At 49.0% G+C, this 22931-nt stretch overlaps 7 protein-coding genes across 7 annotated transcripts; 4 read left to right on the plus strand and 3 right to left on the minus strand.

Annotated features, from left to right (window-relative positions):
• Positions 1-891: 891 nt before the first annotated feature.
• On the plus strand, positions 892-2408 carry mcsA (putative citrate synthase Cit1; the record flags this gene model as incomplete). The annotated part of the gene is made up of 3 exons (XM_057295095.1): positions 892-939; positions 1001-2146; positions 2205-2408. 3 exons carry the CDS (start codon positions 892-894, stop codon positions 2406-2408), a joined length of 1398 nt encoding a protein of 465 aa, XP_057142977.1.
• Positions 2409-3997: 1589 nt separating this feature from the next.
• On the minus strand, positions 3998-6069 carry N7519_008320 (putative very-long-chain acyl-CoA synthetase family protein (CefD1); the record flags this gene model as incomplete). The annotated part of the gene is made up of 4 exons (XM_057295096.1): positions 3998-4415; positions 4479-5820; positions 5875-6003; positions 6060-6069. 4 exons carry the CDS (start codon positions 6067-6069, stop codon positions 3998-4000), a joined length of 1899 nt encoding a protein of 632 aa, XP_057142978.1.
• A 3643-nt stretch (positions 6070-9712) lies between these two features.
• N7519_008321 (biotin synthase) lies at positions 9713-10943 on the plus strand (the record flags this gene model as incomplete). Its single annotated transcript, XM_057295097.1, has 3 exons — positions 9713-9753; positions 9785-9917; positions 9978-10943. The coding sequence occupies 3 exons, from the start codon at positions 9713-9715 to the stop codon at positions 10941-10943; spliced, it is 1140 nt and encodes a 379-aa protein (XP_057142979.1).
• An 859-nt stretch (positions 10944-11802) lies between these two features.
• On the plus strand, positions 11803-12851 carry N7519_008322 (sterol desaturase family protein; the record flags this gene model as incomplete). Its single annotated transcript, XM_057295098.1, has 3 exons — positions 11803-11932; positions 12012-12394; positions 12483-12851. 3 exons carry the CDS (start codon positions 11803-11805, stop codon positions 12849-12851), a joined length of 882 nt encoding a protein of 293 aa, XP_057142980.1.
• A 1874-nt stretch (positions 12852-14725) lies between these two features.
• On the minus strand, positions 14726-15975 carry N7519_008323 (uncharacterized protein; the record flags this gene model as incomplete). The annotated part of the gene is made up of 3 exons (XM_057295099.1): positions 14726-15218; positions 15274-15770; positions 15829-15975. 3 exons carry the CDS (start codon positions 15973-15975, stop codon positions 14726-14728), a joined length of 1137 nt encoding a protein of 378 aa, XP_057142981.1.
• A 1193-nt stretch (positions 15976-17168) lies between these two features.
• On the plus strand, positions 17169-18943 carry N7519_008324 (putative isoamyl alcohol oxidase; the record flags this gene model as incomplete). Its single annotated transcript, XM_057295100.1, has 4 exons — positions 17169-17404; positions 17452-17652; positions 17702-18440; positions 18467-18943. 4 exons carry the CDS (start codon positions 17169-17171, stop codon positions 18941-18943), a joined length of 1653 nt encoding a protein of 550 aa, XP_057142982.1.
• Positions 18944-19456: 513 nt separating this feature from the next.
• Positions 19457-21070, minus strand: N7519_008325 (uncharacterized protein; the record flags this gene model as incomplete). Its single annotated transcript, XM_057295101.1, has 5 exons — positions 19457-19888; positions 19942-20300; positions 20361-20765; positions 20846-20859; positions 20916-21070. 5 exons carry the CDS (start codon positions 21068-21070, stop codon positions 19457-19459), a joined length of 1365 nt encoding a protein of 454 aa, XP_057142983.1.
• Between the last annotated feature and the right edge of the window lie 1861 nt (positions 21071-22931).

A 22931-nucleotide genomic window follows, 5' to 3' on the forward strand; every position in this document is an offset into this window, starting at 1 on the left:
ACGATTCTCAGAAACCCAGAAGACCCGAAACACAACAAAAAAGAAACACAAAGAGGGGAGAGTTGTCTAAAAAGAAGTAAAAACAATCTTCGCCATCGCTGATTGCTGACCCACCGGCGACCGAAATTTTTTTTTTGCTTACTCATCCAATCAGCGGGCCCGCCGATGCCATGGGACAAAAAGGCGCCTAACCGGATTTGTCTGATTGGGTCAGTGATATGGTTGCCTTGGTGCCTGAAGGTCTGGGCTTTACTTTATGCCTGAGGCATAAACGTGCATTTGTACATTCTGCCCGAGGCGTTCACTTTCTACGTCACGACAGTCACAGGCAGACCGACGCTTCTGACGGGTAAAAGGATGTTCTTTCCCAGCCTGAAAAGCCCCGAGGCCGATGCAACAGGAATAAAGTCCGCCCTGCACTTATCTCCATCAATCCGAAATGCACGTCTGAGCCCAGCCTTCACCAAGTATGTTATTAGACATTGTATACTGAGAATGTCAATGGAAAGATATAACAACTTCTCATATTACTTTGTATTACTTTGTAGACTACATAGAGTCAATTACGGATTAAACCAGATCTCCACAGATATCCGTCTTATCCGAAAGTTCACCCCTGTTCGACGTCCAAGGTAGCTGATCTCAGCCGACATGGCCGCATGGCCCCGGGCCTCGGTAGACAATCCCCCTGTGCCCCGCGTCCAACCGACCTGCATTCGGGTCAAGTTGATCATTTGAGTCCGAATCTTCTTTCTAATTTTTTTTTAAGATAGATTTATCATCGTCAATTCCACGAGATTCACTCAATTGCTGTTTGTCTCCTTTCATCCCCGCAATTCAACTCCGCCCCCGCAAATCCACCCCCGGACTCCATCATCAACACAACACAAAATGGCCCTCAGCTGGAGATCAACTCGTCATGTCTCTAAGCTTGCCCAGGTGAGTTCAAACGGTGATTCCTCTTATTGTCCAGAAAGTGGGGTTCTCTAATTCTTCCTAGGCAGCACGACCTGTCCTCTCGGCACGTCACTATGCGACCGCCGAGCCCGACCTGAAGACCACCCTGAAGGAGGTCATCCCGGCCAAGCGGGAGCTTCTTAAGAAGGTCAAGGCACAGGGTGATGATGTTATCGGTGATGTGAAGGTCGGAAATGTCATTGGTGGTATGCGTGGTCTCAAGGCCATGCTCTGGGAGGGCTCCGTCCTGGACGCGGACGAGGGAATTCGCTTCCACGGCAAGACAATCAAGGACTGCCAAAAGGAACTGCCCAAGGGCACCACTGGCACAGAAATGCTACCCGAGGCCATGTTCTGGCTGTTGCTGACAGGTCAGGTGCCCTCCACCGGGCAGGTTCGTGCCTTTTCGCGCGAGCTGGCTGAGAAGTCCGAACTTCCCACCCACATTCTGGACCTGATCAAGTCTTTCCCTGCTTCAATGCATCCTATGACCCAGTTGTCAATTGCTGTAGCAGCGCTCAATACCGAATCCAAGTTCGCCAAGGCCTACGAGAACGGCATCAACAAGGCCGACTACTGGGAGCCAACCTTTGACGACAGCATCTCCCTCCTTGCCAAGATCCCTCGTGTGGCAGCACTTGTCTTCCGCCCTAATGAAATTGATGTCGTTGGTACCCAGAAGCTTGACGCCGCTCAGGATTGGTCGCACAATTTCGCAGAGCTGCTGGGCAAGGGTGGCTCCGAGCATGCTGACTTCCACGATCTGCTTCGTCTTTACCTTGCTCTGCACGGTGACCATGAAGGTGGTAACGTGTCTGCCCATGCGACCCACCTCGTGGGGAGTGCCTTGAGCGATCCCTTCCTGAGCTACAGCGCTGGTCTCCTGGGCCTGGCTGGCCCACTCCACGGCCTGGCGGCCCAGGAGGTTCTCCGCTGGGTGAATGCCATGCAGGAAAAGATCGGAACCAAATTCACAGATGAGGATGTCCGCACATATCTCTGGGAGACCCTCAAGTCGGGTCGTGTGGTTCCTGGGTATGGTCACGGTGTTCTGCGCAAACCCGACCCTCGTTTCGAGGCTCTGATGGACTTTGCCGCCACCCGTCCCGATGTTTTGGCCAACCCGGTATTCCAGTTGGTCAAGAAGAACTCCGAGATCGCACCGGGTGTGCTTACTGAGCATGGAAAGGTACGTATCCTAACATCGCAGACCGCTTTCTCAGCTAATGACTTTTACTTTTCTACAGACCAAGAACCCATACCCCAACGTCGACGCGGCCAGCGGTGTCCTCTTCCACCACTATGGTTTCCAACAGCCTCTTTACTACACCGTTGCTTTCGGTGTCAGCCGTGCTCTTGGCCCCCTGTCCCAGCTGATCTGGGATCGCGTTCTTGGCATGCCCATTGAGCGCCCCAAGAGCATCAACCTCTTGGGCCTGCTCAAGAAATAAATGCCAAGATGTTGGCTGGTCTGACCCAATACTCTTTGGCGTCGGCGGTTCAAATGATGAATTTGATACGAAGCGAGCTTTCCTGCGTTTTTAATTTTCGTTCGGTTCTTCCTTGAAGAACCTGCTTTCACTTGTGCTCTCCTCTTTATCTCATCCGGCTAGAGAGAATTACATCCATAGACTACATATGCTTTTGCAAAAGTCTGATCAATTAGAGCTCAATTTTGAGCGAGTCGTCTTTAAGTGACCCTCAACACTTTCAGGTCGCTTTCAGATCACTTTCAGATCACCGTAAGATTTTGAATCAAGGTACACAGGTATGATGTCTAGATTTTCATAGTCTCATAACAGGGGTTTCACCATCATCCCATCGATCCCACCGCTCCCTATGTTCGCCCATGAGTGTTTCCGCCGAAGAGGCCGTTGCCACGGAGTCTTTGATAGCATGAACTGTAAAGAAGAAACGTAGCGTGTTCCTGATCAATACAGTCGGATGGACACTCGGGGGAATGTTGCAGCCAGGCCGAATATCCCCAAGCATGTCTTTTTCTTCTAAAGGTATCTCTACGTCTCTACTATACAACACAGATAGAAGGCGTTCTCGCCAAGGCCTCATTTAATTATTCGTATGTAGGACAGCAGGCTTAGAGAGACGAACTGTTGAAATAACCTTCGACTAGAAGATATATACCCTTGGCTTGGACTACGGTATCTGATAATAAGAAAATTCAGGGTAGCCACCATATTATGTAGTACCCGAGTGTCATGGTAGTGCTTTGCAGAAGATGCGTCACATGGCTAAGCATTTACTGGATGTGGTCCTGGTATGAGTGTTTCAGGCAAGACACAGAAGTAACGACAGCGGTTGATTACTTAGTAGTCAGAAAGGCCCCGGGGCAGGATTCCCCCGCGGCCGGACATTTACTTCCAAGGCTGGACGGAGTTGTTGCAGATGCGATTGGCAGCGACAATGGCATGTCATCGTTCCCGACTAGTGTCCACTATGATATTCCCTATTCCCTATTCCCGTGATGGAGATCTTATGGCTCTGTGAACAGGAAGCAGAATCCAATCGTCGACTACGTTGTGCACACAATATGTGGTTCTAGGTCTTACCATTAACAGGAAACTAATCAAACAATTTGCGAATGCCGACACTATGTCCCAGGCATAGTACGTCGGAGGAGCTGTCCACAATTCGTGGTCAATGGCCGATCTGATTGAGACTATTGTGAGTTCCATACCTACCTAGGTACCTTCCACTTCCTACTCCGTACCATGTACTCCTCCTCGTTCCTTCCCAGCATATGCCTCATTAGGTTATTAAAATTACCTTCCAAGGTTCCAAGGTTTCTGGAAGGCGCGACGACCCCACATCTATACCAAGAGCCGAGGAGAGTGATTGTGGAGCTTACTCAGGCTCCAAAGTACCTAGGTAGGAAACTCGCTTGGTTGAACATATAGGTAGATATCATGAAATAGGAAGATCATGATGAATTGGAATCCTGACGATTTCGATGTCTGGTTATAACGGAGTCGTGTGGCAGGCATCTAATATAAGAACATAATAACCTGCATAATGACGCAGCTCACAGCCGAACACTCCCACTCGACAATTGCTCCCACTCTTTCTGCCCATACGGCGAATAACTCTCCGCACCAGGTGCAATCCACAAAAAGTGGTCGTCTTTACCCTCAGGGGCTTTAGTCCCAATCAAGGTAGTATCAACACCCTCATCACGAAGTGGCACCTTGTTCTGCTTATGGTTGTGGATGTGAGTAGGATTCTCGACGATGCGAAGGAACAATGGAACAGCATATTTGGGCAGCTTGGAGCGTACGAATCTCGCAAGCTCCGTGTAGTCAAATGTCTGACGCGCATCTGGGCTAATTTGAATCGCTGCACACCCGGCGCGTCCCTCGTGATTGGGGAGACGAACCCCGTAGACGTTGGCTTCGGTGATGCCAGGGAACTGGCCTAGGACCTCTGAAACCTCGGCGGTTGCTCTGTTGCGTTGACATTATTAACAAATTTGCTCCCAGAATTTCCGGCGCATATCAGCAACTTACACATTCTCACTCTTCCACCGGAAAGTATCCCCAAGTCGGTCGAGGAAGTACCACCGGCCATCGCTCTGCCGGCGCAGAGCATCTCCAGATCGATAATAGAGATCTCCTTTCTTGAAGACATCGCGCAAAAATTTCTTATTGGTCGCCTCGTCATTGTGCCAGTAACCCTGGAAAGCTTCTTCGCCGGGAACGTTGACGATAATTTCACCTCCCTGCTCATAAGGCGAGCGAACCGCAAAGCCAGTCTTGGGATCCCGCAGAATATCTCCAGTTTCTGGATCAATGGCAACAGGGACGAAGACATTATGCAGTATACCACGCATGATCAAACCGTGATGACCAACACTTCCAGCCGTGAAAGGACCGCGGTTGTAGTTGAAGAGACCAAAGACACCTTCTGTGCTATTAAAGAACTCCCCAACTTCAGCAACACCAAACCGTTCACGGAACCGCTCCCAGATATCCGGACGGAGACCGTTACCGTACATACAGCGTACCTTATGGTTTCGATCTAGAGGCGACGGAGGCGGTGCGAGCAAATACCGTGCAGTCTCTCCAACATACACGAAGATGGTCGACTCCGAGTCGCGGACATCTGTCCAGAATCTACTAACGCTGAACTTGGGCGCAATGGCGACGCTTACACCCATTACCAGACACGAGATTATGGTGATAGCCGCCGTTCCGTGATATAAAGGCATACAGCTGTACCAGCGATCACCGGCTGGGCCCGGCGTGTCTCCCATCATGGCACGGCGGACGAATAGAGTGGTATAGAGTCTGGACATTGTGAACGCACAGCCCTTGGGCATACCTGTGGTGCCAGAGGTGTATAGAAGAATTGCGGGGAAGTCCCCGGCCACATGCTTGCTCAGTTCCTTGGGTGGGAGGGTGGTTGGGAATGTTCGGATATGCGCCTTTAAGGCGCTATCTAGTGTCATTGGCTTCATTCCCAGATTGCCCGTGATAGCGTCATGGCTTTCTTCGACACGGGCGCGACAGTCGGCATTTTCGTCGACGAGGAGAATGGTCGCGTCGCTGATCTTCAGGCAGTGCAGTAATGCGTCGCTTGTGAGGTTGTAATTTATGGCGGCGGGGGCACAGCCAATGCTCCAGAGTGCGACCCATGCAACGAGGTACTCGTTGCTGTTCTGGAGGTAAAGGGCAACAAGGTCACCTTTCTTCACACCATGTGATAGGAAGAAATGAGCATATTGGCAGGCTTGGTCCTGGATTTCTCGGTAGGTGTATGATCTCTCGCGAGTCCAGACACAGATCATGTCGGGGTATCGCTTCACGGTCTGCACTAGGACGAACCATGGATTTCCTTGGTTTTGACTAGCTAAGAGCTGATCAGTATAAGATTTGCAATTGTAGGAATAGTATACAAACATACCGGCATTGGCATATTGTCGTTCTGCGTTCTTCAGCGTGAACAGCCCTGATATATCCTTCTGGATATGAAACTTGGCATTCAAATATCCTGCGACTGTAGCTCCTCCGACGAGGGCAGCGGCGGCGGTTCCTGTAATTTCCAAGGTTGTGAGTGAAGTCAATTGTAATCATTGTTTTGCCACGTACCTATATTCATCTTCTCAATGCTTATTTTGGTGTAAAAGTAGCCCAAAGCAGGGAGTACACACTTTAACAGCAGAAGTATAGAAATGAGGGGATCTCAGTGATTGCCGCTGACCTCGGCACAAATTGATCTCCGCACTTTTGTGCAATTTACCAGAAAGGGGACTCTTAGACCAAATATTACCCACATAGTCTGCATTTGGCCAATTGGATTGGTCAATTTGGCTGGGATTCCCCAAGACATGCGGGGGAGGCTAATAACCTTCAATCTTAGCCTCGGTCGGATTCTGCATAATCATAAAAACCGTCTTTTCATCATATTTAATTTTGGCCTGAATTACCCACGTTGGCCAAAGAGTGCTCTATAAACAGCTGAGAGTTTACGATGACTCTACTGTTGGAGTGCTGGGGATGATATATCAAGCCATTTCTGCGCCCACCAAGCTTCAAGCCTCATTATTGTGTGAAGACTAGGAATGCGCACCACAGCTGTATCTTTGTATTAGCGATGTCAATTGATGGGAAACAAGATATAAGGAGAACAAGCGCATCGAAGTAGTCTGCGGACCAGGAGACCGCGAGAATTACTACTTAGGTACATACATAACGGCATATGTATGGAGGAAGGTCATTAACTAACCAAGGCCGGCGGTGATAGTTGGTGGGAAAAGCGAAAGATAGAAAATGGCACGGAAAAGCTAAGTTATGCCTAACAATATCAGTCAACGAATGAATGTAAAGATTTTCCCTCAAAACACTTTGTACATACTAGGTAGTGGGCATAAACTCGCCATTCTGTCAAGACTGCCTCGGCTTCAACCAAGTCATTGCTTTGGCCGCATCCTGGCTCCCTTCCACAGCGAGTCGATGTTCCATTACTTTCTTGTCCTTCAGAGGTTAAGAAGCCACAAGTCTCTGGGTATTGTGGAAGAAAGGGCTAAATAAAGATTTTGCAAATGTACACGGAGGTGTGCCTTCAGCGATGAAGAGCCACTTCCAGGCAATAACAGGAGCAACTTCCTATCTTATGGATTTTCGCTCGAAGTGAATTCTGAATTCTGAGTGCACTAGCAGCATCATTTGGCTTATAGAGGACAGGCCCACGAGGTAGGCAAACCAGGAACAAGTCAAAGACTGGATATTGAGAGAACGGCTATAGCTCCAACACTTAACTTGCGTCTGCGGTAATTAGAACACAGCTTGAATGGCAATTTTCAATGGTTTCATAGACCAGCTCGTGATTCAGATACTACACGGCATCCCAGAGGAATATTCATTAGCAAGTTGGATTTCATTCATTCCTTCTGCAGATTCAACCATCACCCGTGGACCCCTCCCCCGAAAAGAGGCTTGAAAGAGGGTACGGCAGGGAGTTGAGATGCTGACCTTGAGTATCCCCGTCACGTGGTAAGTGAATAGCTCAAATATGTACAAGACTAAGAAATCTGTGACTATTTCTTGCGTCATGTAGAGCAGGCGAGAATGTAGGCTGTGCTGATATGCTATTCTGATTCTATAATTCAGACCATCGCCCTAACCCCATTCCATTACATCAAGAATACAACGTACTGCAACTTCGAATACGCTAAGCAGGGGTCTGGCGCTATCTGGTGCCAAAGTACCTTTTATTTTGTTCCTCGAGTCAGCCTTGGGAAAGAGTTGTCTTATCTTTGCCAACCAGATCAGATGGTGCCTGAAAAGCAACTCAGATATCCGCCCAAGGCAGCTTATACTTTATCGTTTGCTTCATTGCGCGAAAGCGAAGCAAATCAGATAACCAAACCAACAAACCTTGGGAACACAGCCTCGCCGGCTACTGCAGCTTCCCTGTTAAGCGCCTTTGATTAGGAACATCGCTGCCTACATTGCACAGGTGGCTATGCTTCTAGCTGTGGCGTCACAGGAAGATGCCCTGGAATTGGATCCCGCTAGCAATATAAAACAAGAGATTGCTCCAACTCAAGAGCACATTCAACGCTTATCCGACAAACCATCTACCAATCATTGACCAGAATCATATTTATCTCTTTTATATCCACTCGATGTCGTGCCCAACCAGTTGCACCCCCTTGAAACGTGTTCTAGATGACCGTGTCATCCCCATAGATGGAAGGATACCTTGCCTGGGAAAGACACTCAAAGGCCAATACTGCAGCGCTCCGATATCCCGCGATAGACAAAGGAAAGCTTTATGTTTACTTGAGTGCTGCATCTATTGCTCCCGACCAGGTGGTCTACCATTGAAGTACGCGATCAAAGATCTCGCACTCTTGCTCGTCCATCAACAGCACAGTGGGGAACAGGATGCTGTCTATGCTAGATGGAGGAACATGGTGAAGTCATTCAAGTATAAGAGGGAGAACCCCGTGCAGAAAAACCACCGAGAACATCGCCAAAGACTTGATCGCCCCCAAGAACATCATTTTGATATTCTCGGCGAGCCTGACGCTCCGGAGACAATCACAAATCTGAGGCACACGCATATCGTCGAGTGCAGCGAACCGGCTCAAACAAGTAATTTGGCCTATAAAGCGCCAACAGAAATCCAGCAGCGTCGGATCGTCGAGGGTGATGAACTTGCTAAACCCACGGTGCTTCATCCCACTCTGCCCAACCCAAAACGCCCTACAGGAAGTCGCAAGTCCGTCTCTGTTCAAACCGAGGCCGACGAGGTATACACACCAATCACCTTGTGGTCATGCTTCTTCGGTTTGATCCTACAATGTACGATGATGATTTACGGCCTTTTCAAGATTCAATTTGATCCAACTCATTTTTGCGACCGGGCAGGGAATATGAAAAAGGCTTCGATGGTCCGGTTGAAGTTCGAATTGGGCATTCGGTGGTCACTGACGGATTTTAAGCTAAGATGGATGTTTTTTACGGTGATTTCCTTTCTTCCATTATCTATTTTGCTTGGACCATGGCTTGGGTTATTGTGTGTATGTTGGATTGGGGTGCAATTGCAGGAAAGTCCTATAGGGACGGATTTTGATGTCTATCGTATTTAAATAGGGACTGTTCCAATGTTAGATTGCGTTACTAATTTAGTAAATATGTTGAGCGAAGAACTGTTGATCTCAGAATTGTTGATCTCCTATCATTGCCGTATTTAACCCACCGATGCCAGCCGCCCCGGTGGATAGTATGTGCTATAAGCGACAGGTCATTGGTGGGAGAGAATGTGGATATCTAGCCCTGGAGAAATGACGCAAGCTGGGAATGAATGAGTTGCCCGTGTTAGCGCGGGAAACGAGATCATCATTGAATTAAGAAAGTAATTCCGGACTGAAGTGAATATAGTATATGTTTATACTTATATGTGTGGTCTTATATGAAGAAGTGGAATATACCGAAAAAGGAAATCCTACGGACAAATAGGAGTCGAGTCAATTCCAATCCGGGAAACATCAACATGTTGGGATGACTCAACGGAGAACGGAGTATTCAACCGTCTCCATATCACATGAAGAAATCGAAATGACCAATTTTAACAAATTTAACTTCTTCCCCTGTTGGATCTTACTCCAATAAGCAGACTGCATTTATTCTCCACACGATTGTCCCGGTGAATCACTCCGGGGGCCCTGCCCCTCTCCTGTCATCTTGTTATACTCCGGTATTCTCCTCTCCTCTTCTCTCCTCACCCCATCACCATGTCGCTACCAATTCGATCATTGTCCCGAACATTGGTACGGTCCTACGGCACTGTCCAGGGCTCCCCCCAGTGCTGCTTCGTTGAGCAGCATCCCCATCACCCTAACCGATGCTACGGGTGCTACCGCTCCCCGAACCACCTGGACTCGGGATGAAGTCAAGCAGATCTATGAGACCCCATTGAGTCAACTCACGTACGCGGCAGTAAGTCAAATTCACCACATGGCCTAATGTCGACCTTCAGCTGAACTGACCCCGCTCTAGGCTGCTGTTCACCGCCGCTTTCATGATCCCTCGGCTATCCAGATGTGCACTCTGATGAACATCAAGACCGGTGGATGTAGTGAAGATTGTTCGTACTGTGCCCAGTCATCCAAGCACAACACAGGCCTCAAGGCCACCAAGATGAGCCCTGTCGACGAGGTCCTCACTAAAGCTCGCAATGCCAAGGCCAATGGCAGCACTCGGTTCTGTATGGGCGCGGCTTGGCGCGACATGCGTGGCCGCAAGACCAGTCTCAAGAACGTGAAGCAGATGATCACTGGAATCCGCGAGATGAACATGGAGGTCTGCGTAACCCTCGGCATGATCGACGAACACCAGGCCAAGGAGCTGAAGGAGGCCGGCCTCACCGCATACAACCACAACCTGGATACCTCGCGTGAATTCTACCCTACCATCATCACCACTCGTTCGTACGACGAGCGCCTGAAGACGCTCTCACACGTGCGTGATGCCGGCATCAATGTCTGCTCTGGTGGTATCCTCGGTCTGGGTGAGAGTGACGCCGACCGCATTGGTCTCCTGCACACAGTTTCAAGCCTGCCCGCCCATCCCGAATCCTTCCCCGTCAATGCCCTCGTTCCCATCCCCGGTACTCCTCTCGGTGACCGCAAGATGATCCCCTTCGATCGCTTGCTCCGCACTGTCGCTACCGCCCGTATAGTCATGCCCAGTACCATCGTCCGCTTGGCCGCCGGTCGCATCGCGCTCTCCGAAGAGCAGCAGGTTGCCTGTTTCCAAGCAGGCGCCAACGCTGTCTTCACCGGCGAGAAGATGCTCACCACGGACTGCAATGGCTGGGATGAGGATCGCGCCATGTTCGATCGCTGGGGATACTTCCCCATGAAGAGCTTTGAGAAGCCTGCGCTCAAGGCTGATGCCACTGCTCCTACCCCGCCTCCTGTGAGCCCCGAGGCTACTTCTGCGCCGGTCGCAGCGAACGCCTAGACTTATAGTTAGATCTGTGGCCTCTATATGACTGCGTCAATAGTTTGGATCGAGATGATCCTGCAAAATGCAATTTTCAATGATACAGCCCAATGAGAGTTACAACTGAGGTAAATACCTAGGTGTCAATGGAGCCATAGCGATAGTGTATCAGGTCAACAGCCACAGACACTAAAACAGGAGAACGAGCCTCTGCACACATAGTCCATCGACTTCAGGAACACTGAACAGGTAAAGAGCCGTCTATTTTATCTGCCGACGTTCATTATACGATCAACCACTAGTCGATCCTTTTTTTCCCGGGATTTCCCCAGCCTCGTGCCCGCGTTACATCGCAGATCCATGACTTCACGCCTAAAAGCCTTAGTAGAGGACCTAACAATGATAAAAAAAAGGTGCAGAGCCAATCGAAATTCATTGGAGCTCCACTATTTGCTGTCAAATGCTGCAATACCGAGGCTCAAGCCGAGCGCACGGTGTCGACTTAACATCTTGGCCCACGTCTTTCTCGCCCATTTGGCAAAGATCAATCTTCACACATCAGATCGCAAAGGTTCCCCTTTTAGTTTCAATGATGAACCCCACAAACTCCATTTTTAATGTCCAGGCGAGGTTTAGTCACCCCTACCAACGCCCAATTTTGCGGAGTATTCACATGCAAACGTCGATCCTCGCCAAATTAGCATAGTCTCTACCATCTTCTGCCCATTCGACGTATAGGTTCTGTTGGGGTAAACTGATCCATATAGGGAAGTTGACACATCGCTATTCACATGGTCTCCTTTACCGACGCCGTCATGGGAATGATATAAACAGAATTGCCGCCGCTATAGGTGGCCGCAGAATCCAAGCATCCATCATGGCTTCTAAACCGCTATCCAAAGATTCTATGCAATCAACATGGCGCACAGGTCCTCGCAGCGAATGGAACATCAGTCATTACCTGCTTGACGCGCTCAACGCCCACCCCATCGACCTGAGACAAGGAGGTACCAGTGCACAGCAAAGATGAGAAAGTGCCATACATGCCTCAGTGGTATCTTCAACGCTGGGTTATCTTCTACTCAGCCATTCCCCTTCTCCTCCACGAGACCTACATGGCATTCACCGGCCGCACCATGGGCCCAATCACCGCGTTCAACTTCTACTTCTTCGTCTTCAACGCGACAGTGATCTACCAAGTGCACATCCTTCGGCGTCTAGGCCACAAATATGGATTCCTTGACGGCGACAAGCATGCACGCGATGGCGTCCCTGACGTCGGCGTCGCCAAAGTAGTAACCTCACTATACAAGACAACAGGATCTCGAATGATCCTCTCAATCTTCCTCTCTTACAACCAATCCCAGAGACCCTCCCAGATGTCGTGGATGTGGCTACCTCTCGAAATAGGACTATACGGCATTGTCCTCGACTTCTGGTTCTACTGGTACCACCGACTGATGCACGATGTGAGCTATCTATGGAAATATCACCGGACCCACCACCTGACCAAACACCCGAACCCCCCTGCTCGCCGCGTACGCGGATCACGAGCAGGAATTCTTCGATATGGTTGGCGTGCCGGTGATGACGTACTTCAGTTTGAAACTGTTTGGTTTGCCGATGGGATTCTACGAGTGGTGGATTTGTCATGAATACGTTGCGTTTGCAGAAGTGTTTGGCCACAGTGGACTGCGGATACATTCGGGTGTGCCATCCACGATGGGTTGGTTGCTGCAGATGTTCGATGCGGAGATTGTTATCGAGGACCATGATCTGCATCACCGGAAGGGTTGGCGGAAGAGTCATAACTATGGCAAGCAGACGAGGCTGTGGGATCGGATTTTTGGGACTTGTACGGAGCGTATTGAATCTGTGAAGGGGAATATTGATTATGAGAATACAGCCGAGATGCCTTTGTTCTAGGGGTGGGGTGGTTGTTGTTTGAATGGGGAATTGGAATGGAATGGTGCTAGCGTGGTGATATTGAGTATCTTGTATATAGCTCGCTTGATCTTATGAATTATGGTTATGATTTGAAACGTAAGGAAATGAGAGAATCGAGAGAAATCAGGCAATCAGAAAGATTGTTAAACCCATCCCCTGTATTTCCGTTTCTGCTTTCTGCTCTCCCTCCTCATCACCTCATGTATCTCTCATCCAGATAATCCCCTTAAGATCTCCTCTTCCTGCTCTTAACTCCCAGAAACCCCCCGAGTAGCCAATGGCCATTTGCTCGGATGGAGCATCCCACAACTCACGGAAACCCTTTACTCTGAGGTGTCATGGGCTTTTAGCGAAGATATCAAGGCATCCATGGAGAGAGTTTATACTCACGATATGGCGGCCACAGAGATGGCTCTCGACATCACTTGCCAGTGTGGTCTCCTCCCAGACATCATGGCTCACTACACCATTTTGCAGAGCCACTTCCTTACTTCCAGTTTGACCAAGCTTGTCTTTTTCCCTCATCCACTTTTTCTTATTGAGGTTGTAGGTGCTCACTGAACATAAAAATGGGGTGATTATCTCTCACTCCTTTGTGAATTTCATTTCATTGTAAGATCTCTTCATTTTCCCTTTCTGCTTTGGCACTGGCTGTCTTTCTTTGGTAATCTGCATCGCCGCACTTCAACTTAAGATTGAATAAAATTCTTCTATTCATCAATAGGTCAGGCCCTCTGATGATATCCACAACTCCAAAATGATACCTGTTGGTGGTACGCTAACTCCACAGGCGAGACAAAGCTCGCATAGTCGAATATGAGGTCCGGATCGAAGGGCTCCCACTACCCAGAATCACTCGACCTACAATTGATTCTCGACTTCGGTTCATGATGCGGGGACCTCCACGGACTATCGATAGTATGATCCTGTGTTTGATGAAGGAAATTTCTTTTCTTTTTATCTCTACTGAGATTAAACTGTGCGATAGCGGAACCCATGTTTTTCCTTTTCCTTTTTATTTTTATATATGTAGATTTAAAGCTTGATATCCACGGAGTATCTATTCTTGTCGAACTTGGGCCGTATTCGGCAAGAATATCAAAGTCTGTAAATCTTCCGTGTAAATAGTGGATGCATTTTGCTTGCAACTTGGTCGTTGTCCAATAACTCTAACACTATGCTCTGTATCGCGTGAGCCGTTGTACTCTATTGGCAAGTATTTTCCGAAGCTGATTGTTATTCTCAAATATATATTGTAGCTATGCTCCAGGGCTGAATGTGCGATAGCTTCTTAGCCCCACCAGTTCCATTCTAGACCTAAATACTCGGGGCAACAAAGTGGGACTTGTCCACAGTAACAGTCGAAGTATGCAGTAAATACATACGTAGCTATGTATTTCATTGGGGTGGGAATAGACATGAGTGTTTTGGGAAATAGTTGGCGAAAGGTTGGCGGGTTGGCGGGTTGGGTAAAAGAGACTTCAGTGCTATATTCGTATGGAATACGATGTAAACAGCTCCACCTCTGTTTCTCGAAGCTGGCTATACCCACTGCAGCGAATGATACCGCCCCCCTGGAAGCAAGCATGTCTTCGGCTCATGCAGTGGATCTGGCATAACCGATGTGATCCACCCCACCGGCTCGGCATTAGTATGTCTCGGAAAACCCGAATTCGAGGGCTGGGAACAAGAAGATCGATTAGCGCGACTATTTACGTACTCATGTATGTACTAGGCTTAGCGAGTTCAATAGTTCACACAAGGATTTGAGTATATGTACATATTCGTGACGGCATGTGCTAATCTAAAAAAAGTATGGTTCTAGAACAACCCTAATATACATTGACTCCCCTCTAACTCCCCGATGAGAGATTCCTCATATGATCTTGCACAGGCTGCCTAGTATCTGAGATGACCGAAATCTCCACCTGCTTCGTGATACCGGGAGCAGAGAAAGTAGGAGAATCAGGCGCGCCTCCTATAGACGTACTAGTATGTGCGCTCTGATTATGATCCAGAATGTGATCGACGCTATTATTATTCTCCACGTCAGACTTGAACCTGCGCGTGCGGCGCGAACGATTCGTCTCGTTTGGGGCAGTAGCTGACTTGCGTCCACTGAAGGGCATGCCGAGTTCGTACGAGCGGGTGTATTTTGCGCTGGAGAGCTTTCGCACGGAGGAGATGACCAATGGGCGGATACAGGGGATCGAGGAAGTGATGATGATGATGACATTTTCGATGTATCCCCAGCGGATCAGTTCGATGCCGCCGCCCGCTCCGGTATTCGTGATGCTGGGTACGGAGTCGAGTTTGGTTGTCTTGATGATGGATGCGACCATTGCACTGTGCCATTGGGTTAGTATGTTGTGGCTATGCAATTTGGGGTAGAGGTACTTACACTATACCCAAACTGAGGAGAACGATCAAACTGAGCTTGATTCGTAGTTTCAGATTCAAGTTCCAGAACACGACTGTTGGGAAGACGGCCAAAAACAGATCGGTGGCTGAGTTGAATGTATTGGAGTAGTAGGCGAATTTGATGACTGCATCCGAGTCGCCGCAGGTTGTCGTACTTGCTACTATTGGATCCCATAGCGCAGCTACATCACGACAGATGCTAAGTGGCAGCACGGCCGAGGCAATGTTCCCGGCGAATTGTATCACCAAAACAGTCCAAAGTGCGGCCTGGTAGTACCTGTTGGTTCCGAGGAGGGGGAGGATATAGAGAATGAACGCGGAGCGGGCGATGGTGGTGCTGATGGTGACGATCGGCACTTGGATTGCGATGTACTTCAAGACGTCTTTCTTGTCATTTGGTGGTATTGTGTCGAGATTCTTGCCGAATCCATGCTTAACTGACAAGGTCAAGAAGACTGTTGATACGATTGCCAGAATCTAGAGAACATTCAAGTTAGTCTATGAGGCAACCCACAAACTAGCCAGAAAGATCTACCTCAGCGAAAATCATCAGGCCATCATCGACGCCAAACCGACTAATCTTGACTTTGCCGAATACTCGTAAAATGACGATCACGGCAGCAATGGCCACCGCGGCCCAAAGCCCCTTCTCTAAGGCTGGGCCAAGATCACTTTCTGACATTGTGTGGATATAAACGGGCTAACTTGACAGCATTGTCAAATTGTCAAACAGGCGATCCCTGATATAAATGGGTTCGCAGTTGGAATATTTCGACGGGGTGCAAGTCCGGAAGAAGACAGAGTTTCGCAAAACCCAACGGATGGTCCCAGTCATAAAACCTGGATTGGGCAATGGTCAACCTGGTTCAGCTGATTCATGGCGGGCAATAGCCGGCAATGCGCCCCGAAAGCCCACAGGTGGAAGATTTATCGGTGGTTGGGCCATGGATTGGTTAATCTACAACCTTGGATGGAGCAAAGTTCACATTTATTTCGCAACGATCTTTTCCTTTTTAGTCAATTAAAACCTTCCAACCATGGTTTCATGATTACAAGACTTCCAAGGTTCCAAAGCCAATTTTGTGTATTCCAAAGTTTGCGGCAGAACCATTCCAATTCACTTGCAGCTGCCTACTAGTGGGGCAAGGCTGATTTTACAGAGAATATTAGAATCGGTTCATAACCTGTCCACATTATGCTAAATACAACGTAAATGAACTGTCCGGATCAATCATCAGCTATAAAATATACCCCTGAGCTCGGAAATTGTTCAATGCAAGCGTCAAGCCACCAAAGCATACAATATTAAAGGCGCACTGACTACTCCGTACTCCGGACATGGATCTCAGCCTTGGGCTCTGTGAGGTGGGGATTAGTGGAGCAGAAATAGAAACACTGATTGGGTGTATTTCATCTGGGTTACACTGAAAAACTGGGTCAGATCTATCCGGAGCTCCGGAGCCTCCGGGCTGTGAGATTGTTGGCAAGAAGAAAATTGAATATTCAAAGTTCTGCACATGTCGAATGATGAATATTATATCCATGCGATCTAATCCCTGTACACAATGACCGAATAGATCGCGCATGAACATTAAACTATGCTTGTACTCCGTACGGAGTACATAGTATATTATTGTAGTACTTTGTACTCCCGTACCTGCATTTAATTTACTGTTTCGGTTCCACCTCGGTGAAATCCTCTATCCACAAACAATTGATCAGACTAGACGCACTAGGGAACATGTCCGAATGGTTGAAATTGGAGATTCATGTTCAATTTGAGGAATGCGAAGTTCATATACATAAATAAAAGAGAGGTGATCGACACCTCTGCCTCCATTCTTCCACAACCTTATCCCTTCCATCTCCTCCACCATGAAGTGGACATTGGTTTCCCTCGTGGCTCTTGCCGCCCCGGCCATTGCATCGGATTGCCACTGTTTGCCAAGCGATAGCTGTTGGCCTGCTCCATCGGCTTGGGCCTCCCTCAACAGCACTGTTGGTGGCCGTCTGGTTGCGACCGTGCCAATTGGTAGCCCCTGTCATGAACCCAATTACGATGCTGCCGCTTGTGCGGCGCTCAAGGCCAACTGGAACATGCCTCAGCCCCAGTAAGTGGTGCTACTCTGGGGAAATTGATATCTCTAATCGCCGCCAGTTTTGATTCCTCTTCGTCGGTGATGCAGACGTACTTTGCCAACCAGAGTTGTGACCCGTTCACCCCCAAGTCCCAGCCCTGCCGCCTCGGTAACTACGTGAACTACGCCGTGAATGTCTCTTCTAGCGACCAGGTCGTTGCTGCTGTCAATTTTGCCCGTGATAACAACATCCGCTTCGTTATCCGTAACACCGGCCATGAGTAAGTGGGCTCAGTGGGCTTTCTTCAGATCAATGCTGATATGACGTAGTTACCTTGGTCGTTCAACTGGTGCCGGTGCCCTCTCTGTATGGACTCACCACTTGAATGATATCGAGTACAAGGACTGGTCTAGCCCGACCTACCAAGGCCCTGCATTTAAGATCGCTGCGGGTGTGGTTGGCTACCAGATCCTCGAGGCCGCATCTGCCAAGGGCCTCGTCGTCGTCACTGGCGAATGCCCCACCGTTGGTCTCGCTGGTGGCTACACCCAAGGCGGTGGTCACTCCGCCCTCAGCACCAAATTCGGTCTTGGAGCCGATAACACCCTGGAGTTCGAAGTTGTTACCGCTGCTGGCAAGCTGGTCAAGGCCTCGCGCTCCGAAAACCCCGATCTCTTCTGGGCACTGAGCGGTGGTGGTGGCGGCAACTACGGCGTTGTCGTGTCTATGGTTGTTAAGGCATACAAAGACGCGCCTATTGCCGGTGCCTCTCTTCAGTTCACCGCGGCTAACATCACCACTGATACCTTCTACGAGGCTGTTTCGCGGTTCCACTCTCTGTTGCCCGCCATGGTCGACCAGGGTGTCACCGTCATCTACCAGATGACCTCGAGTGTCTTCATCATCAACCCAATCACAGCCTACAACCAGACCACAGATGACGTCAAAGCCATCCTCAGACCATTCACATCTGCGCTTACCAAGCTTAACATCAAGTACAAAGCCAGTGTTAGCCAGCACAAGTCGTACTATGACCACTACAACAAGTACATGGGCCCCCTTCCTGGGGTAACCTAGCCGTGGGCTCTTACCAGTACGGCGGACGTCTGATTCCCCGCAAGACCCTGGAGCAGAACTCCAACGGGATGGCCTCAGCGCTTCGCAACATTACCCAGGCGGGTGTGATCGCCGTCGGAGTCGGCATGAACGTCTCAGCCCCGGTCAACGTCTCGAACGCAGTGTTCCCAGCCCTGCGCAACGCGGCAGTGACGATGCAAATTGGCACACCGTGGAACGAGACCGCGCCCTGGTCCCAGATGCTTGCAGACCAGCACAAGATGACGACCGAATACGTGCCTCAACTGGAGGCCGTCACACCAGACAGCGGCTGTTACCAGAATGAGGCTAATTTCCGCCAGCCGAACTGGAAGCAGACCTTCTTCGGAATCAACTATCCCCGTCTGCTCGCTGTCAAGCGTAAGTGGGATCCTTCGTCGTTCTTCTATGCCCTCAAGGCTGTTGGCAGTGATGTCTGGTCTGTGTCTGAGTCGGGGCGGATGTGCCGTGCTTAAGCTCCCTCAAGCTTGAGCCTGTGACAGATTTTATTTCATAGATAGCGATGCACTCTTCCTGGTTTAGATATTAATGATAGACATATCTCTATATTGATTAGATCATGGGCATGTCGTAGCAGAGGAAGACTTCTCGATGTAATTTTCAAATCCAAGTCTCCGAAATCTCTCAACTTTCTGGAGACGTAGGCCGCCGACATCCAACTCTACTTATCAGCTTACGCTTGACTTATCTTTCGGATCTTCCAAGGTTGTTCAGACCGAAGACAGGCACGGACTTCTCACTTGCACATCTATTGGAACATATTGGGGGTGCAAATATCACTGATCTATGCCTTCTTTTTGTCCGAATCTATAATGGATGTTTAGGTGGTATATCGTCATCAAAAATAATGATATGCTGAAAATATGGCTCAATGCTGAATCTATATGCAGAAATCTATATAACCAAACCAAATGATATCGCCCAACAGCAAAGTGTACGTCATAACATTTTATATACAAACAACAGACTTAAACCTCGGCATTGCTAGCGCAAGAGAAGCTGTTGTTAGAGGCGTTGTCATGAATAGCCTTGCCGGAAACATAAAGGCCAAGACCACACATACAACCACCGATCAGAATAATGCACACGTTCACAATAGTGAGTACAATCTTCCGAGGAGAAGAGAACCACCTGCCCTTGTTGATGTGCAACCAGTACACACCACCAAGACCGTAACTGAACCAACTAGCAAACAGCGAGCTAATCAGACTCAGCAAATCACTGAAGACGGGAATGGCATCGGCAATAATCCAGGCAATAACCCAGCAAGTAAGAGCAATTCCAATCCAGGAGCCAATAGCAACCCAGTCACGCTTGTGCATGCGGTCAGTGCCGCGGAACATGCGGACATAGATATACTTAAGACCGATGTGGCCGTTGACGACACCAGCACCGATAATCTGTAAGAATGTCAGCAACCGAATATAGGAAAGAATGGGAGGGGACAACGTACAGTTGGGATGGCGATTCCGTAAGCAACCTTCTTCAGAATGGGACCGGCAGATCCAAGAGCGGGAGATGTGACCTCCTGACCGACGTAGTAGTAGATCACTACGGCAGCAATGGTGTAGAAGACGATTTCAAAGGTCTGCAGCATGACCAGAGCTTTGGGGAAATCCTTAGGTTCCTCCATCTCAGCGAGAAGACCGAAGAAAGCCACGTGGGCGCAGTAGGCAAAGACGATGTTGGTGACAGCGCCGAAGGCCTGGACGAGATCGGTGTTGACAGTAGCCCGGAGGTTCTGACCACCCTGGTTTTGCACACCGACTGCGACCATAGTGATGATGACAGCAGTTACGATACTGGCGAAAGCTATATATGGCAATTAGCGAAGATTCTTCCGAGTCCAGGCGGAGTTCGGGTTGTACATACACATGCACGAGATATAGGTCATGTTCTTCATAGTACGGGGCAGAGAGCAGACGAAACAGATGACGAATCCGACAGCGGTGAAAACCATCGTGCAAGTTCCGTGTTCGGTAACGGTGTTCATCATGACACTGAAAGTCAAGATGTGAGAACCCATAATGAAAATCGAGAAGAGCAGCTGGCCGAGGCCGAACAGCTCGCGTCCAAAAGCACCGAACAAGACCTCGCCAGCGTCGGCCAAGTTCTGGATGTGGGGGTATCGGGCGCGGAATTGGTGGATCGTGTATCCAGTATAGGTAGCGAGAATTCCCAGTCCGATAATGAGGATGATAGCTGGGGCAAGGCCGATCTGGGCAAGGGTCTTGGGGAGGGACAAGACACCCAAAGAGACGGATTCGGCAATCATGACTAGATAACGGTCAGACGTTGTTCATAACAACCGATCAACAGATCAACTGTTTCGATTATGCGCGTCTGCTAGAACTTACACATTCCCGTTTGCCTATCACAGAATTAGCCCGTGTTCTTCAACGTTGGTACTTCATTGCATGAACTTACCACCACTTCATAGTTTTATACTTAACCTCGGCACCCTCCTCATTTCCAAAGGCATCCTGATACTGTGGACTCTGATCCTCCAACATCTTCTTCTCATTATATCCCGACTCCGAGTCAGTCGGGTCCTGGTAGGGTGTCACTCCATCGCGAACCATGATGTCGACGCGTATAGACCGACAGGGGAGGAGTGAAAGCGGGAATAGAGAAAGGAAGAAGGAAGAGCAGAACCGAGCTCCTTGTATGTGTGGAAAGAAAAAATTCTCTAATTAAGAGGTGGAGCTTTCCTCAACGTCAACCGAGACCCCCGGCTTGACTTGTATGGAGAGTTGGGGCGCATAATTCTGGGGCCCGGATCTTTAGGAAGGTATGTATCAGAGCTTATCTGTGGCGAGTGAATTTCGATTGCCTATTCACATTATGTTTTGAATAATATTGCGGCTCAGACAAAAAAAAAAAGAAAAGCTTTGATGCCAAGTTGAGATCATCCATAGGAATTAAGCGTCTGGTGGGTCTACTTCCGCGCAGGAAGTGGGGCACCGTGACCCATTTTCTTACCAATTGGCCAATCAAAGCCTCGGCTCGGAATTCTATTATCTAACAAGAATTGCCGGACTCGCGTGGCTGGCCGAGGATAGCCGCTTATTCCGATGGGAGGCCAATCCCGAGTTGAATGGCTTCATGCTGTTACTCAATGCCAAGATGCATACTCGTTTATAAGTTGCCTATGCAAATTATTTCAGTCATCGTGAATATGTGTTCTGTACCTGAGAGATGGCAAACCAGTGAGGCTTCTGTGGCCAAAAGAATTCCAGGTACAAAGAGCAACTGGTGGACCCTGGAAGCTCTTTCGCCACCCAAAAAAAGAAAATTTTAGTCAAGCCTTGCCTATTTATGGGTCGGTTATTTTGTCAAGCCGCCTATCCGAAGGTTAATACAGCGCCATTAGGGTAGATAATACTCACCGAGCTGGTGTTCGGTAGCTCGGGTCTGATGTTCCTGAAAAGTCCCTTTAACCCCAATCAAGGCAACCATGATGTCTATTATAAATAATTATCCAATACCTTCCTAGTTGGGACATCCCATTGCATATAATGCAAAACAGAGACATTGGAGTATCTACATCTCTCCACATTATGGCCTCTGCGTCTCCAAACTTCCCCCGGACAACCCCGGGTTGCAAGCAATTGAAACGTAAGGCAAACTTGAAATGCGCAAATGATTCTTCTCCACACTCAGCCAATCCTCAACAACATTCCACCTCCCCCAGTCCTCGTGGAGTCCGTCATGTAATATAGTTAACGGCAGTGTTGGTCTCACCACACTTCTCCAACAGCTCCTCCTTTGTATGGAGTATGCCACCAAATATGGCAATTGATGGACCAAGGGCCGGAATCATCCGTGAACCGCAATGACCAAGTTCCCATTCACGAGCAGGATAGCCGTACCCGTTTCGGCGGGGTAGCAAGGGTTGTTACAATCCCGAGGATACTACTTCTCTGCCTAGGGAGACAGTGTCATCGCCCGTCAAGGTGGATCGGGTATAGGGCTAACAAACGTAAGGTAAGCCCATACACTATTCTATGTGGAACGTCAAGGAAGTCACTGCAATTGACCCATCCGTGGTGACTACGATATCGCACATTGTGGACTTCCAGGAGGCCTTGGTGAGATTCGGGCAGCCGTAGTGTGGAATGACTTCCAGTGAAGCGTTCTTAGCGATGCAGGCTTGGTCTGCTGGTGATAATATCAAAGAAAAAGAATTATTGCGGCCGAGAATGATCGGCTGACCTAGCACACGTACCGACGGAACAGAAATGAGAGACTGCCTCGGGCGTTAGCTAGTTCCAGGTAGACTAATGCTAATGCCGAAGGGCATGGAAGGTAGGGACTTGATATTAACTTTATGGGGAGAAAACGCCCAGAAAACGGTAGTAAACAAAGGTAGAATGCATTGAGGCCCTATGTTGTTAATCTTGCCTGACTACAAGGACATAGGAGAGCAGAATATAGGCTTGC

Source organism: Penicillium mononematosum, assembly GCF_028829835.1.
Source record: "Penicillium mononematosum strain IBT 11891 chromosome Unknown utg000005l:1.0-9366267.0:1.0-9372171.0, whole genome shotgun sequence".
Taxonomy (NCBI): Eukaryota; Fungi; Ascomycota; class Eurotiomycetes; order Eurotiales; family Aspergillaceae; genus Penicillium; species Penicillium mononematosum.